General features: G+C 43.5%; 1 protein-coding gene across 3 annotated transcripts in view; it reads left to right on the top strand.

Annotated features, from left to right (window-relative positions):
* The window catches only part of arhgap17b (Rho GTPase activating protein 17b), a 33866-nt gene extending 19231 nt beyond the window's left edge, over positions 1-14635 (top strand). The window contains exons 1-17 of one of the 3 annotated variants that reach the window (XM_089018283.1): positions 1769-2200; positions 2300-2376; positions 2539-2641; positions 2725-2793; positions 2884-2965; positions 3042-3169; positions 4481-4592; positions 4685-4766; positions 4840-4920; positions 5008-5121; positions 5210-5301; positions 5800-5932; positions 7115-7369; positions 7749-7861; positions 10935-11360; positions 11984-12035; positions 13750-13834. In XM_089018283.1, coding sequence (XP_088874409.1) covers positions 2051-2200; positions 2300-2376; positions 2539-2641; positions 2725-2793; positions 2884-2965; positions 3042-3169; positions 4481-4592; positions 4685-4766; positions 4840-4920; positions 5008-5121; positions 5210-5301; positions 5800-5932; positions 7115-7369; positions 7749-7861; positions 10935-11360; positions 11984-11991 — 2025 coding nt within the window. In that variant the 5' untranslated portion in view covers positions 1769-2050 and the 3' untranslated portion in view covers positions 11992-12035; positions 13750-13834. Of the gene's footprint in view, positions 1-1768; positions 2201-2299; positions 2377-2538; positions 2642-2724; positions 2794-2883; positions 2966-3041; positions 3170-4480; positions 4593-4684; positions 4767-4839; positions 4921-5007; positions 5122-5209; positions 5302-5799; positions 5933-7114; positions 7370-7748; positions 7862-10934; positions 11361-11983; positions 12036-13749 lie in introns of those variants that run through there. The other 2 variants (XM_089018282.1, XM_089018284.1) reach the window with 2 other exon arrangements.

Raw genomic sequence — 14635 nt, 5'->3', positions numbered from 1 at the left:
CAGAAGGGCTCTGGCAGCTCTGGAGGAGGCCATTCCCAATATACAATTACAGCAATAGAAGGAAAACACATAAATAACACCATGGTGAATCGTTGTGTGTTGCACCAAGACAACTATTTGATATTTGCTGACACAAATTCCCAGCTGACAAATCAGCCCATTTCTAACAGAGCTTGGGCGCAATCTTCTGCTTTTTCTGGGTGCTACATTGCTGTCATTGACGGCTCGAATTGATATGGGAGGACTCCTAGAATCAATTGCAAACATTTATGCTTTCCTCTTCAGAAGAACAAGAACAAGAGCCATTGTTTTGATTCTCGAGCAAGGCATGACGTCTTGGCGTGACGTCACGAACAGAGGGGTGGGACCTTCTGAAACTGACCATTTCCGGATTCATTTTGAAGTCATTTTTATTGGTGTTCTTCATTTAACTAAAAATATCAGCCTGCCTGATTTGGGTATTTTAGATGCTATAAAACGTTTTTCTGATGTCAGTGGGAAACAAAAACAAAAAATGGTGCCGGTTGTCCTTTAAATGTAGTATGTACAAACCTCATAGCACAGTAAAAACACTACATCCCAATTTATTAACTGTCTTTCAAATGTGAAAAATATCCCTGATCAGTTAATAAATTTGTCTCAAGGAATATGGCGTTTGCATACTATTTCGCAGATACTTGGAGGAGGAAATGGAAATAGATTAAAATAACATGCACTGTGATTTATCAAGATTGCGTCTGTTTTTAAGTTTCCATCGAAGGGGCAAAGAAATCAACATTTATTGAAAAATGGAATCACTTTCAACATTCAAAACATATTATTACACAACGAAATATTCAAGCTCAATAATACCTACTTGTGTTAAATTCCGCCAAATCATAGATGGTTTGTCCTGACCGCGCGCTCAACAAACTCCTCACTGACGCTCTCGCCTTCACGCGCAAACAGTACACGTGTACCGTCGCCGAGCAAACAAACATAGACTACCTGCAGTTGAAATTTGCATACTCGGCTCGGCAGCCAATCAGAAGCCTGCTTCTTTCTTCCGGACTTTCGCAAGCGTTATAAAGTCGTGCAATTGCATGTCATTTTCCAAAATAGATGCACAGAACCTCAAACTAGAAGAAAGATTCAAAAGAAGCTAACAACATATGTGACGCTCCAAAACGTAAATTTACATTAAACCGTGACTGTAAAGTGTACGTGAGACTTACGAAAGAGGCTTAGTGGCTCGTAGGAATCAATGCAAACGTTGCATTGTGCACCACAATGACAATCGACTACTGTAGCAAAATTTACAGCCATGCGCATTTGCCGTAAATTAAGCAAGGTAGCATTTGTAGTTGGTGCATTCTTGATTAAAAAAAAAAACTTCATACTTTGTGACAATGTTTCTTAATGGGATTGGTCTCATTTTGCTTCAAGTTGGGAAAATGGGGCAGGCAACTTTTCAGTTATCTGCCCTGTTGTTCGCTAGCTTTTTGTCATGAGTTTTAGACACTGTTTGTACTATAATTTGGGCAAATTCGGCGGGCCGGATTGACAAGCCTAACGGGCCGTATGTGGCCCGCGGGCCGTAGTTTGCCCATGCCTGCTCTAGAATCAAAACAAGGGCTTCAGATTCGGAGAAGATGCTTTCTTGTTACTCATCCAGTTATGAATATGATTCAAATAGTTCTGAAGAGGAAAGCATAAATGTTTGCAATCGATTAAAGAAGTCCTTCCGTATCATTTTGAGGCGTCTGGACTCCAATGTAGCTGCCAGAAAATGCACAAGATGGCGCACAAGCTCCGTTGGAAATGGGCTGATTTGTCTGCTGGGAATTTGTGTCAACTAGTATCAAATAGTAGTCTTGGTGCAAGACACAATGATTCACCATCGCGTTATTTATGTTTTCCTTCTAATTTTGCCATCAACACGATGTTTTCCGACCAAACAAAGTACCCAAAATGCATTGTGTGTCGCTTTCTCGGTCAGCAATGTTGCTTCTCATGAAGCAACATTGCAAAAGATAATGGATTGTGCTTTATCTTGAAAAAGCGTAGCCATATGGATTTCCTCTCTCTGATGTGTGTCTGTGTGAACAGCAAGATGATGGATGTGTGCGGCGAGGCAGAGAGCAAGTTGGCCAGTGAACTGATGCAGTATGAAGTGCAGATCGAGAGAGACATTCTTGATCCTCTCAACACGCTGGCCGAGGTACAAAACCTGCGCTGAATGTTTTTATCATTTTTTTTCCTCTGTCCCCTGTGGCGGATTTGAGTTTGCTGTGATGGCTGAAACTTGACATCTCCACAGGTTGAGATACCCAACATACTAAAACAGAGGAAGCAACTTGCCAAACTGGTCTTAGACTACGACTCGGCCAAGACAAGGTTGAGTTTCTGTACTTCTCGCAAAATGCTGTTTTGTAGCATAACATCTAAAAAGACAAAAGTATGACAATGAAAGTGTGTTTGTTGCCAATCCAGTACATTAAAAAGGTTGTTTGGCCCGCGGAAGACATTTTGAGGTTGTAAGAATTGATTGTGGTGCAGGTGGTACCAAGCCACCAAGTCCAGCAACCAGGCCATGGCAGCTAAGGTGGACTCCCTCAAGGACGAGATGGACGAGTCTCTGAACAAAGTCGAAATCTGTAAAGTAGGTTTCAATTACACTTCCTGAAAAAAAGATTGTATGTTTGTATTGTTTGTTCAATGCAGTCTTAATGTTTTCCCCCACAGGACCAGTTATCGGCGGACATGTACAACTTTGCATCCAAAGAAGGGGACTACGCACGTTATTATCTCATGGTAGGTCCCGCGGCCGGCGGCGATTTTCAATTCGTTTGTGATGAGCGAGAACCAAAGTGAGCCGCGTTCACACTCGTCCATGTGTGACAGTTATTAGAGGCACAAGCAGACCACCACAGAAGGGCTCTGGCAGCTCTGGAGGAGGCCATCCCCAATATACAATTACAGCAAGGTGAGCAATGAGGCATATCATTTCCAGATGAAAACCTGAGCGCACAAACCTCATAGTTGGCACGGTTTTACTTCAGAGTCGTGGACGGAGAAGCCAGCATTCGGCACGGCCCTGGAGGAGCACCTGAAGCGCAGTAATCGTGACATCGCCCTGCCCATTGAGGCCTGCGTGATGATGCTGCTGGAAACGGGGATGAAGGAAGAGGTATGGGGGAGGGGAAAAAGAGAGCTGGGAAAAATGATTTAAAAAAAATCTGAAAAATTGCATCATCATGCTTCAAAGTTAAATGTTGTTTTTTATCAATGGTATATATCTTAACTCATTCACTGCCAGACGATGTGGACGATGTCCACTCCAGTGCCAGGGTTTTTGTCATTGTCACTTTTAGGACTACATAAACATTAAATACAGCATTAGAAACCTTAGACTCTCTTCTTTCATCAGAAAGAAAGAGTTAATTCCTAAGTTAGATGGTTCTGGAGTTATCTGGGCTTGAAATGGGAGCGGCAGTACAAAATACAACACAATACATGTTGATATAGGGCTTTAATAATAATAAATAATAATAATACATTTCATTTCTAAGCGCCTTTCAAAACTCAACGTCACTTTACAGTCACAGGATCAGTTTTTTCTGTGGGTGAGCAGCGGCAGCCACATGCGCCAGTGTTCACTCAACCCCGAAAGTAACTTAAATAGATAGAATAGCTTTTAGCTAGCGAATAGATAGCCATTAGCTAGCGAACAGATATCTAATAGCTAGCGAATAGATAGCTACTGCTGAAGCTGGAACAGCGCTAACATGGGTAAAAGGCAAATGCTGCCCCCTCGTGGAAGGGAAAAAACACTGCCAGAGGTCAGACCAGCGCTTTATCGGCACCCCCTGCAAGAAAAACAAAAAGCCGAACAAATTTGGGAATGGTGCTCCACGTCACACTTTTCAATTTCCGTATAAGTTCGGGAATGACAGCGAATGAGTTGAATACAAATCAATCGCGCTTGGTCAAGGCCTGCAAAGCCTTCTTTGCTGGCCTAAAAATATCTGAATTACACACTGATATTAATTATATTTGGTCCATAAATTCTTATTAAATAATTCTAAATTTTCTTTCAGCTTTCTTTCATTGTTGTTCCCCCATTGTTCTGCTTACAGATACGTGTTTTCGCATTCAAGTATCTTACCAATCACATTTCAGCCATTATTTGTTCCCAGGGTCAGAAAAATCGACCTGAACACCTTTCACAATCAGTTCTGCACGCCCCATCGCATTAAATAAATGTCCGTTGCTTGAACCAATCAGATTTCGTGTTGCCCACACCAAGGCCTTCTCTTAGGTCTAACGCTACCCTCTAGTGGACATGTAGTAAATCACACCACACTTTTTATATGAGTCGCAGTCACAGCTGTAACTACAGTAAAGGTTGTATAGTCATAAAATAGTGATTAAGGGTTGGATTGATTCAGACATAGCATGACCGAAGGCCTAGGTTTTATAACCATTGTTCACCCTGCAGGGTCTGTTCAGAATAGCAGCGGGAGCTTCAAAACTAAAAAAATTGAAAGCCGCGCTGGACTGTTCCACTTCCCAGCTTGAAGAGTTCTACTCTGATCCCCACGCCGTTGCAGGTAGCAACGTTTTCAATCCGAAAAACGGATCCACTTCACATCAGTTTGCATACTTGTATTCATTTATTTATTTTCCATTTGATTGCATGTAGGAGCCCTGAAATCGTACCTGAGGGAACTTCCTGAACCACTCATGACGTTCGGCCTGTATGATGAGTGGACGCAGGCGTCCAAGTAAGAGAACACCCGCCAGCCCACGTCTGTGTGTGTTCCGCAATGGGACTCTGCTCACCGTGTTTGCTTTCAGTGTGTCTGATCCTGACAAACGACTTCAGGCTTTGTGGGTGACATGTGACCGTTTACCCAAGACTCACAAAGCCAACTTTAGGTAGGGATTGGCTCACGGTTCAGAGAATATGCATACCCGCACAAAAAAAGAAATAATCGGGTTTTTGATCATCATTAATACTTGCAGGTACTTGGTCAAGTTTTTGGCCAAGCTGGCTCAAGACCGCGACGTCAACAAAATGTCTCCCAGCAACATCGCCATTGTCCTGGGGCCCAACCTGCTGTGGGCAAAGACGGAGGGGTGAGGGCACTTTGCACACACTTGCGAGGGTTTGTTACGGTGGCCATTGATTGACCTATTGACCTTTTCTCTCACTTTATCGGCCCAGGACACTGGCAGAAATGGCAGCGGCGACATCGGTCCATGTAGTCGCCATCATTGAGCCGATCATCCAGCATGCTGATTGGTTCTTTCCTGAAGGTGATGTTTAATAAAAAGAGAAGAAAAATGAAATTACAAACAAAAATACTGGGGCATGCCAAAAAAAAAGTATATTAGTTTACTCCATACAGAGCGAAATGCTGCAAGCCTTGATGTGTATTTCAATTGTGGGGATGATGGCAGAAACCGACAAAAATAAAACTCAAATACATACAATTATTATATTAATAATTATAGATGATTGAAAAAAAACAAACTTGATCCCAATATTAACTTTTTTGGCACCCATCTGTAATCAAGACCAAATGACATGACAAAATATGGTTGACGCCAGTCTGGTAACCCACTAAGACATGGGTGTCAAACTCAAGGCCCGGGGGCCAAATCTGGCCCGCCACATCATTTTATTTGGCATGTGAAAGCAAATCAAGCATGTCAAGTGTCATCATTCTTGCTAAAGTCCAAAGCAAAATGTCAAATTGTCCCAAGTAAACCACAATAACTGTCATTATTGTCTCACGACTTTCTTCTGTATAGAGGTGGACTTCAACGTGTCGGGTATGTTCGCCATGCCCACCCACCCGGCGACGTCGGACGCCGAACTCGAGAAGAAGCGCCCCGGCAGCGTTGCGGGGCAAGACGGGGACACGCAGCCACCCCGCAAAGACAGGTACCTGTCCCGCGCCCACCTCAGCCTCAACCTGCCGCTCCCCCTGCCGTCCCGCCCCAAGACAGCGAGCAGGCAGGATTCGCGGGGCCCCGCGGTGTCGGCCCACTACGTAGTGGCCGACGAGTCCATCACAGTCTCTGAAACGCCCACTCGAGATCTGCCCTGTCCAAACTTTCAACCTGTCCTTTAGTCCGACGTAGATTTCACAATTCCACTGGATGGATGGTCGATGGCAACGTTTTTTGTATGATTTTTATACTTTTGGAGTACTGGTATATTCCTTTTGTATTCTCTTCGAGAACAAAACACGTAGCACCTCTCAATGTTGGAAAATGTGGTCTGAAATCCATTGTTTGCTCTTGTGTTAACCCCGTAACTTGCTATTAAATCTTAGTTCAGGGCTGTCCAAACGTTTTGCAAAGGGGACCAGATTTGGTGTGTTAAAAATGCAGGTGGGGGTGGGGGTCAACCATGGCGGGCGTTCTTTTCATATACAGCAATTAATTTCAATAAATTTCAGCTAGCTATTCTGTGTTTCACAATTGCTTTTTTTATTTTAAGATTTAGCTATTATAGGCATGTTGGGTCAGTTGAAACATGCATATCAAAAATTGAAAATTAAAATGGAATATTCACTTCACTTTTTTGGAACAGTCGAACAGAAGTAATTGTTCTTTTGTTGTTTGTCGATATTTTAGAACATTTTTAAACAAATTTCTAAAATTTCCATTTTCGAAAATTGGGGGCCTGATTCAGTCAATGACTCCTATACTAATTTGCTGTTCCTAATTGAGCCTCTAAATGGCAGCACTTAGCACACACAGCTAACAGCGCTACTGCCCAATGTATTCATTTTACATTCAGGCCAGATCATTTGACTTTATGATGGAGGCTGCGGGCCAGATGAAAATTGACCCCTGGGCCGCACTTTGGACATGCTGGGTTAGGTCACACCGTAGGTTGCTGGTTGTGTGTTGGCTTCCCGGCATCTCTCTTGTGTAGCCATGTTGGTTCCTTTGTGGCTTGAAGTTGCTTGCGGGTTCTGCTTTCGGAGAGCTCGTATCTGTCTGCTCTCTGTTCCTCTTGAGCTCTCCTGGGCATTTTCTTACAATGTGTGTGTGCGTGTGTGTGATTTGCCCCACTCTCTGCCCCCCACCCCCCCAACTCCCTTCACTTCCGTAGCACTGTTAACAAACATCCGGAGCCCAACCCTCGTAGAGCCACCAACTCTATTCGAAAGCCGCCACAGCTAACCTCAACCACCTTCCAAGCGCTACTGCCCCACCAGGAAGGCGGGGGGGTCACTGGCTTTGAGCCCCAGCCCCAAGCTGCCACGCCGGAGGCCGAGCAACCTGCCCCGGCTGGCGGTGTGGGCGCTGCGGGCCAGCTAGCCGCCGCGCAACTCTCGGTCTCTCAGCTTGGCGCAGAGGAGAACAGGTAAGTAGCGAGCGAGTTGCCTCACCCACAAAAACAACCCCCTCCCACCAGCCCGGATCTCCAGCACTTCTTGTGTTTGGCGGAAATCCACCAAATTCAAAATGTCTGACAAGTTCAATCATGTGACTCTTTGTTTACAGTATGTATGTATGTCTTCCTTGCTTGTTGACTGTGCTTAAGTCATGTTCTGCTCTCACTAAACCTCCTTGATTGTGTTTAAATCGACCACCTGGTGTGATCTGGCTTGACGTATATTTACGATTGTTGCATCATCTGATTTTGTGTCCATTTATATGTTACTTTGATTTCGTTCCATGTTTGCTTTACGAATGTCGGTTTCGACACAGTTAAATGATTTGAACCCGTTCCTTGCCCGCAGCCCAGCCCGGGAGCTCACCTCCACACCGCCGCCACAGAGGAACGGTTCGGCCCAACTTGCCCCTCAGTCGCAAAGTGGATCCAGGGGACCCAGTCCTCACATGGTCCGCAGGGGTAAGTGCCAAGAGTGCCACAGAGTTTTTGTTACCCCTTGGGGACATGACGTGGGCTTGGTTCCTCATCAGTGCCTCCATATTCAGGATCCATTAATAATCAAGATTCACTTAACTTCACATTTTTAACACTAATTAACTCATTCAATGCCATTGGCGAATTTATTTGCAAATTGAAATTATCACGTGGAGCACTATTTCCGAATTTGTTCGGGTTTTGTTTTGGGGGTGCCGATTAAGTGCTCGTTGGACTTCTGGCAATGTTTTTTCCCTTCCACGAGGGGGCAGTATTTGCCTTTTGTACTGCCACCCCCATTTGCACCTCATATTACGTCAGACCCATATTTAAGAATTAACTCTTTTTTTCTGAAGAAAGAAAGGAGTCTAAGGTTTCTAATGCTGCATTGAATCTTTATGTAGCCCTAAAACTCAATATGGATGGATGGATGGATGGATATGCCTTTATTAGTCTCACAGTGGAGAAATTTCCATTTCACAGCAGCAAAGTGATGAAAGGAATGAAAGTAGAAAAACAAAAATACATGAGCTGCTGGAAAGGCAGCCACTCTCGCGGCGCCGTCTTGAAGTCAAAAGAACAACAAAAAAAAAAAAAAACTAAATAACAAATAATATGACAGCATAGAGACAATATGACCAAACAAAGACACAGAGAGACATTCATTCTTCAGGACTTGCTGTACCCTCTTTGTGATGACATGAAGCAGTTCTAGATGAAAGAGGCGAGGATCAAAGCGTCTTTCCACCAGTGGATCAGGGACATCATGGTGGAATGTGCACGTCGACTACAAGCTAAATGTTGAAAGCAAACACGCAGCTGTAGCATCCATTGACGAAAAGAGATTGACTCACATCTCCTGTTCCACATAAATCTGCTTCAATTCCAAGCCGCAACAGTTCCACATACGCATCGGCGCTCTGCGCTGACGCTCCTTTCTTCTTATCGCGGGTTCCTCAAGCCATGCATCCATCCAGCCACAGACTGTCCAACAGCACTGACCTTTCCGCTAAACAAAGCGGGGCTGTGAAGATGCTGCCCATTACAGGCGCAAAAAAAGCACAATGGCCCCTTTGGTGTCCAGCGATGGCAGTCGAATGGCTCCGACATTCCTCCCATTCGAAAACAGTACTGGCATATTCATGCTGCCGAAAAGGCGCAACCGCTCAGCACAGTCTCCTCCTTGATGAATGTTGTGGTCAAAAATGCTGAAAAACAATCTGTATCCGTTCCACACGATGCACAACAACACAAAGTGACAAAAGAAAACACAAAACAAGACAAAAACAACCAAAAAAAGCAAGGGTCATGAGAGCACTTGCTGAGGCTGCCTACTCGGGCGCCATCTTGGACTTCTTGGACTTGGATATTCTGTGGGTCCTGGAATTTGAGTGACAATGACAAAAACCCTGGCACTGGAGTGGTCACATTTTTGCACATCGTCTGGCAGTGAATGAGTTAACTTATTTTGTAACAGATGACCAGAAGTAATTGTACTCTTAGGTGCAAGTTACATTTGAAACAAAAAAAATCTCACGATGGTAGTTTAATATTTACGAGTCGCGTTCGGTCCCCGGGCCGGACTTTGGACATTGTCTAAATTCTCCGTAAGTGAGATTGTGAGCTCAAATTGTTGTTCATCTTTGTGTACCCTAAAATTGGCCGGCAACCCATTCAGGGTATCCACTGCCCACTGCCCAAAACAGCTGCAGCACACCCGACCAGCCTTGCCGGAATAAATGGATGAATAATGATAGTTTTGGTATACAGCGATACCTTGGTTTACGAACCCCTTGGCTTCCGAACTTTTCGGTTTACGAGCGTTACATTTATGAAAATGTTACCTTGGCATAGACTGCAAGGTTAAAATATCCCATCAATCAGGCTCCACAAACTACCCGCACAAGCCATCTGTACACTTGATGCAAAAAGCTTATCAACCCAGCTAAACAGAACACAATTGATGAGGAACTAGATACAATTATCACAGAGAAAGCACCCACAAGGGATCATTCCTCAAGATGGTGAAAGAATACTATATTCCTCATCAAGTGCTTAATGCTGAGGAAACCGGACACTCCATTCCATCAAGCCAGAAAGACCATTACAAAGGTAAATAAAATTACTTTATTCAGTACAGTTTATTTCTTGAATTATAATACCATAGCACATTTATCATACATACATACATACATACATACATACATACATACATACATACATACATACATACATACATACATACATACATACATACATACATACATACATACATACATACATACGGTATATTTTGTGTAGTTTTAAGGCTTTGGAAATTAGAAAGTAGAAAATTGTTTTATGGGGACCTGGGAACGGATTATTCTCATTTTAATAGTTTCCTATGGGAAATTATTTTTTGGGATACACACTTTTCGCCTTACACACACTGTCTGGGAACCAATTAAGTTTGTAAGCCAAGGTATCACTATATATATGGAAAACGCTTGAAAATACACCATTCATTGGGGGTGCGACTTATACTCCGGAAATATATCAACCTTTTGCAACAGTGAATGTATTATTAATGTGTTATCCTCTATTTTCCACTCTCACTCTTTTTGAAAGACAATTTGGCTCTTGCATTGATGCAATATAATATGTGTGTCAACATGCACAATTTGGCACAACTCAGACACTTTATTACACAGGGTATCAAAGTCAAGGCCCAGGGGCCCCTGAAAGCAGAAACAAACTTCAAATTCCATGATGCTTGCTAAAGTCCGAACCAAAATATCAATTTGCTCCACGTAAACCACAATAAGAGTCATTATTTTTTACTTCAAATTTTTGGGATACACACTTTTCGCCTAACACACTCTCTGGGAACCAATTAAGTTTGTAAGCCATGGTATCACTGTACCACAAGAGGGAGCCCAGACACCATCAGTGGTACAAATGCACAGCCCGCAGAACTTCAACACTGAAAGCCTCCTGTCAAAGAGATTTCTGTTACCATACTGAGTAAATCTTTCCAACGCATTTCCTGTTCCCTCCTGTTGACATTGTGTCAACACAGGCACCAAGAAACAGGCACCGGCACCACCCAAACAGGCCAGTCCCTTCGCCTCACAGTCCGCCAGCCAAACTCCGACTTCCCCACATCACCCGCCCATCACGCCCAGACGTCATCCGGGCAAAGAAAGCCCCATCCACGCTCCGAGCCACCCGCCCCCTCAGCCGCCCCAGCCGCAGCAGGCGCCCACTGACCAGTCGCCACCTAGGACGCCCACGCCGCCCGACACTCCGCCTCACGACAGCGCCCAGTCCCAGCTGCCCGTTTACCATTACGGCTCGCTCCCCCGCCCCGCCCGGCCGGCGCCCAAGCCGCGCCCCCGACCTAGCATGCCGCGCCCCCGACCTAGCATGCCGCCGCCGCCCCCTCAAGCGAACACCGGAGACAGCTTCAATGGTCTCCTGGGCTCCTCGTCCAAAATCATCACAGGTAAACCAAGCTCTCATTATATTCTTTCATTTCACTTAAGTATTGCAACGTGTGTAATTATGTTTGACAGGATGATGTCCATGTTTTCAAAGGCCATTTTTGAACAGAATTGGATTTTTGTTAACTCATTCACTGCCATTCCCGAATGTATTCGAGAATTGCAAATATTACATGGAGCGCCGTTACCGAATGTGTTCGTTCGGGTTTTGGTTTTTCTTGCGGGGGTGTGCCGATTAAGCGCTGGTCAGACCTCTGGCAATTTTTGCCTCAAACGCGGAGCAGCATTTGGCTTTTGTACAGCCGGCCCCCATCTCAAGCTCAGATAACTCCAGACCCATATAACTTCGGAATTAATTCTCTTTTTCTGACAAAATAAGAGAGTCGAAGGCTTCTTATGCTGCATTGAATGTTTATGTAGTCCTGTAAACATGAGGATGAAAGAGCCGCATGCCGCTCCAGAGCCGCGGTTTTCCGACCCCCGATCTAGACTAATAATTGCGACTAATAACAGGTGACAATTTCATCTTGGTTTTTCTTTCTACAATCTTGCTTTTTTTGGGTTCAGCTGACACACTCAATGTGACTGTGGTGACGTGAAGCATGATGTGTGTATAACATTGCAGATGTCTGAGGTGGTGGCCTGCCTGTTAGATGGGCTTTGCAAGGCAGGCAATGGTAAGAGTCCTACTGGCCGACGTGCCTGGTTCGCTTGCATGTTGTGGTTGTGTGTGCGTGTCTATGTGTTTCGGGGGCACTCCTAACAGTGAGTTTCAAAGCAAATGAAGCTACAGTAGATGCATAGATAGTGTGATGTGTAGGTATCAGTGCTGTCCAGACAAACTAACATTTTCCTCATGTGACTAAACCGACAAAAAAAAAATAACTGACAGTGTGCTGTTAATTATTTTCTTCTTCTATATAGCGTTGTGTGTGCGCGCACACTTGACATGTACACTAAGGACTCCAAATAATGCCATTGTAGTTCCAGATGACACCAAAGGGCCCGTCCAATAAAGCAGGAGAATTATCATACACTGGTAATAAAATGAGACTATGCTTTATGATACAAGTTCAATTAGTTCAGCGACTACTTTAATAACTCACATTGCAAATCAGCCTCTGAAAATACATTTTACTGCCTGAGCCCATCCATCAATGGACAGGCTTGAATAAAAACGATGCCCAGTAGATGGCAGCGTTTCATATCAATGGACTGCCTTGTAAATCAAAATGCAGTAGTAATTGATCAGTTTGTCGTCGAAAATTTATTGCCACAAAAGACAGAAAATGTTAATTATTTTAATATGAAAATAGAAGCGATGATGTAATGTACTTACATACACAGGCACACACATTGCTAAATACTACTAGTACTACTATAATTAAATAGTACTGGATTAGTTTGGGATGTTTTTCAAATGTAAAATGTTTGCACTCGTAATTATTTTGCCTGAGTATTTTATCGAAGAACTGCTCATAAGTTTGGGGTGTTACACAAGCAAAAATAGTAGCATGAGAGTCATAGATATGCATAAAATATAGGGTTCAAAATAGGTGATTTTTTTTTGTAAACCAACCCATGTTGTCATGATGGCTAATTTAAAAAAATGGAATGAGGAAAAAAACATTTTCATGGCGTTGTGCGTCATTTGTTAGCTTTAAGCTACTGTAAATAAACACCAAAAGCAATGTGATGCGGTTGCTTGTGATGCGGACCCTCGGCACCCTGCCCACCACCTTTTCCAGCTACTCCCCGATCCATGCGCATCAAAACCAGCAGACATTTAAACAGCTTTTTCCCCCAATCCATTAACTCTCTAAACAGTAATCCAAATCTAACTGTAAAGTGCCTCTTTTTTTGTGTTCACCTGACACGCTCAATGTGACTGTGGCGACGTGAAGCACACAACCCTGTGGAACAGCATCCCGTTATAATCATTGTAGCTCCAGCTCTGTACTCACTTGAACCACTGTCGGCTTGATACTATGCCCATTGTCTCCTCGTTGTTCCTGAGAGGTACCACTTACATTAACGAATTTGATTAGATTAGCTTTCATTAGCGTCCTCCATACTTATTTGTCATGTCTTTTTTTATGGTATAGTGCAGCGTGTTCTACCGAAGACAAATTCCTTGTGTTCTACATACTTGGCCAATAAAGATGATTCGGATTTTTTGTTGGACGTTTAGTTTGACATTAAACTTTAGCCAGCAATGGCAAAAAAAGCGCTCAAATCTTTTTTTTTGTTGACAATTCTGCAAAATTGCCACTGGAATGGAGTCCTTAATGTCTGAAAGTGTGCATCTAGATTAACACGAGTGTGTAGTGTGAATTTGTATCTTACCTTGACCTCTTGATCTCTTGTGATCTGTCCACCAACCCTGCGCAGACGGCGTCCTGGGAATGAAGGGGGCCAGACGAGCGTGGATTCCACAAGTGGTGGTGGGCTCACAAGCGGAACCCCCCGTCTCTCTGCCGCCGCCCCAATTCAATGCACACACGGAGAGCACTTCGCTGTGAGCGGGATGATCTGAGCGCCACACGCCACCCAAAGCGAGCTTTGACTTGACTCCTTTGTGACTCTTTCATGACAATCCTGCTACAAATCTGACCACAGACGTTATTAAGAATATTTTTTTTTCTATCAATCTATTTAACGCACGACCAGATTAGAAAGTGCAAAGTGAAATTGCGAGGAGTAAAGAAAATGCCAAGAGGAAATGGGATTAAAATAAGTCGCTGGCTTTTGTGGTGGTGGTTGTTGACCAAAGTGCAATATTCAGCACAGGTTGCCATTATTTTGATTTGTGTAGATTTTAGGTCGTCATATAGTAAAAAAAAAGGGGCGGGGCTTGACTTGTAATTTTTTGTTTGTATTTTATTTACTACATTCTGAATTTCTCTGAGGATATATTTGGTATTTTAAGAATGATTCTTTTTTTATTTATACATCATCATCCATTTCATTTCTAAGCGCCTTTCAAAACTCTCAAGGTCACTTTACAGTCACATGATCAGTTTTTCTGTGGGTGACACATGTATGTATATCTAGTGCTGGTGAATGACCAATTCCACTCCAAAATTTTCAAGCTTTGACCAAATATAAATACAAAATCTTTTTCATATTGTCGACAATCTTGACCTGCTAGGGCTCTTTTCAGCGAGTTGTCTTATTTCTTTACGGCAGTTTCATGGTGTTTATTTTTGCTGGTAACACTGAAAAAAATTATGTTACTGCATCATGACTTGTGATGAATAAAGTTTTACAATCTTGT

Source organism: Hippocampus bargibanti, linkage group LG17 (genome assembly GCF_051943395.1).
Source record: "Hippocampus bargibanti isolate YZ-2025 linkage group LG17, ASM5194339v1, whole genome shotgun sequence".
In the NCBI taxonomy this organism is placed as follows: domain Eukaryota; kingdom Metazoa; phylum Chordata; class Actinopteri; order Syngnathiformes; family Syngnathidae; genus Hippocampus; species Hippocampus bargibanti.
Note: the sequence above shows the minus strand (reverse complement) of the source record. Positions and strands in the feature narration are given on the sequence as shown.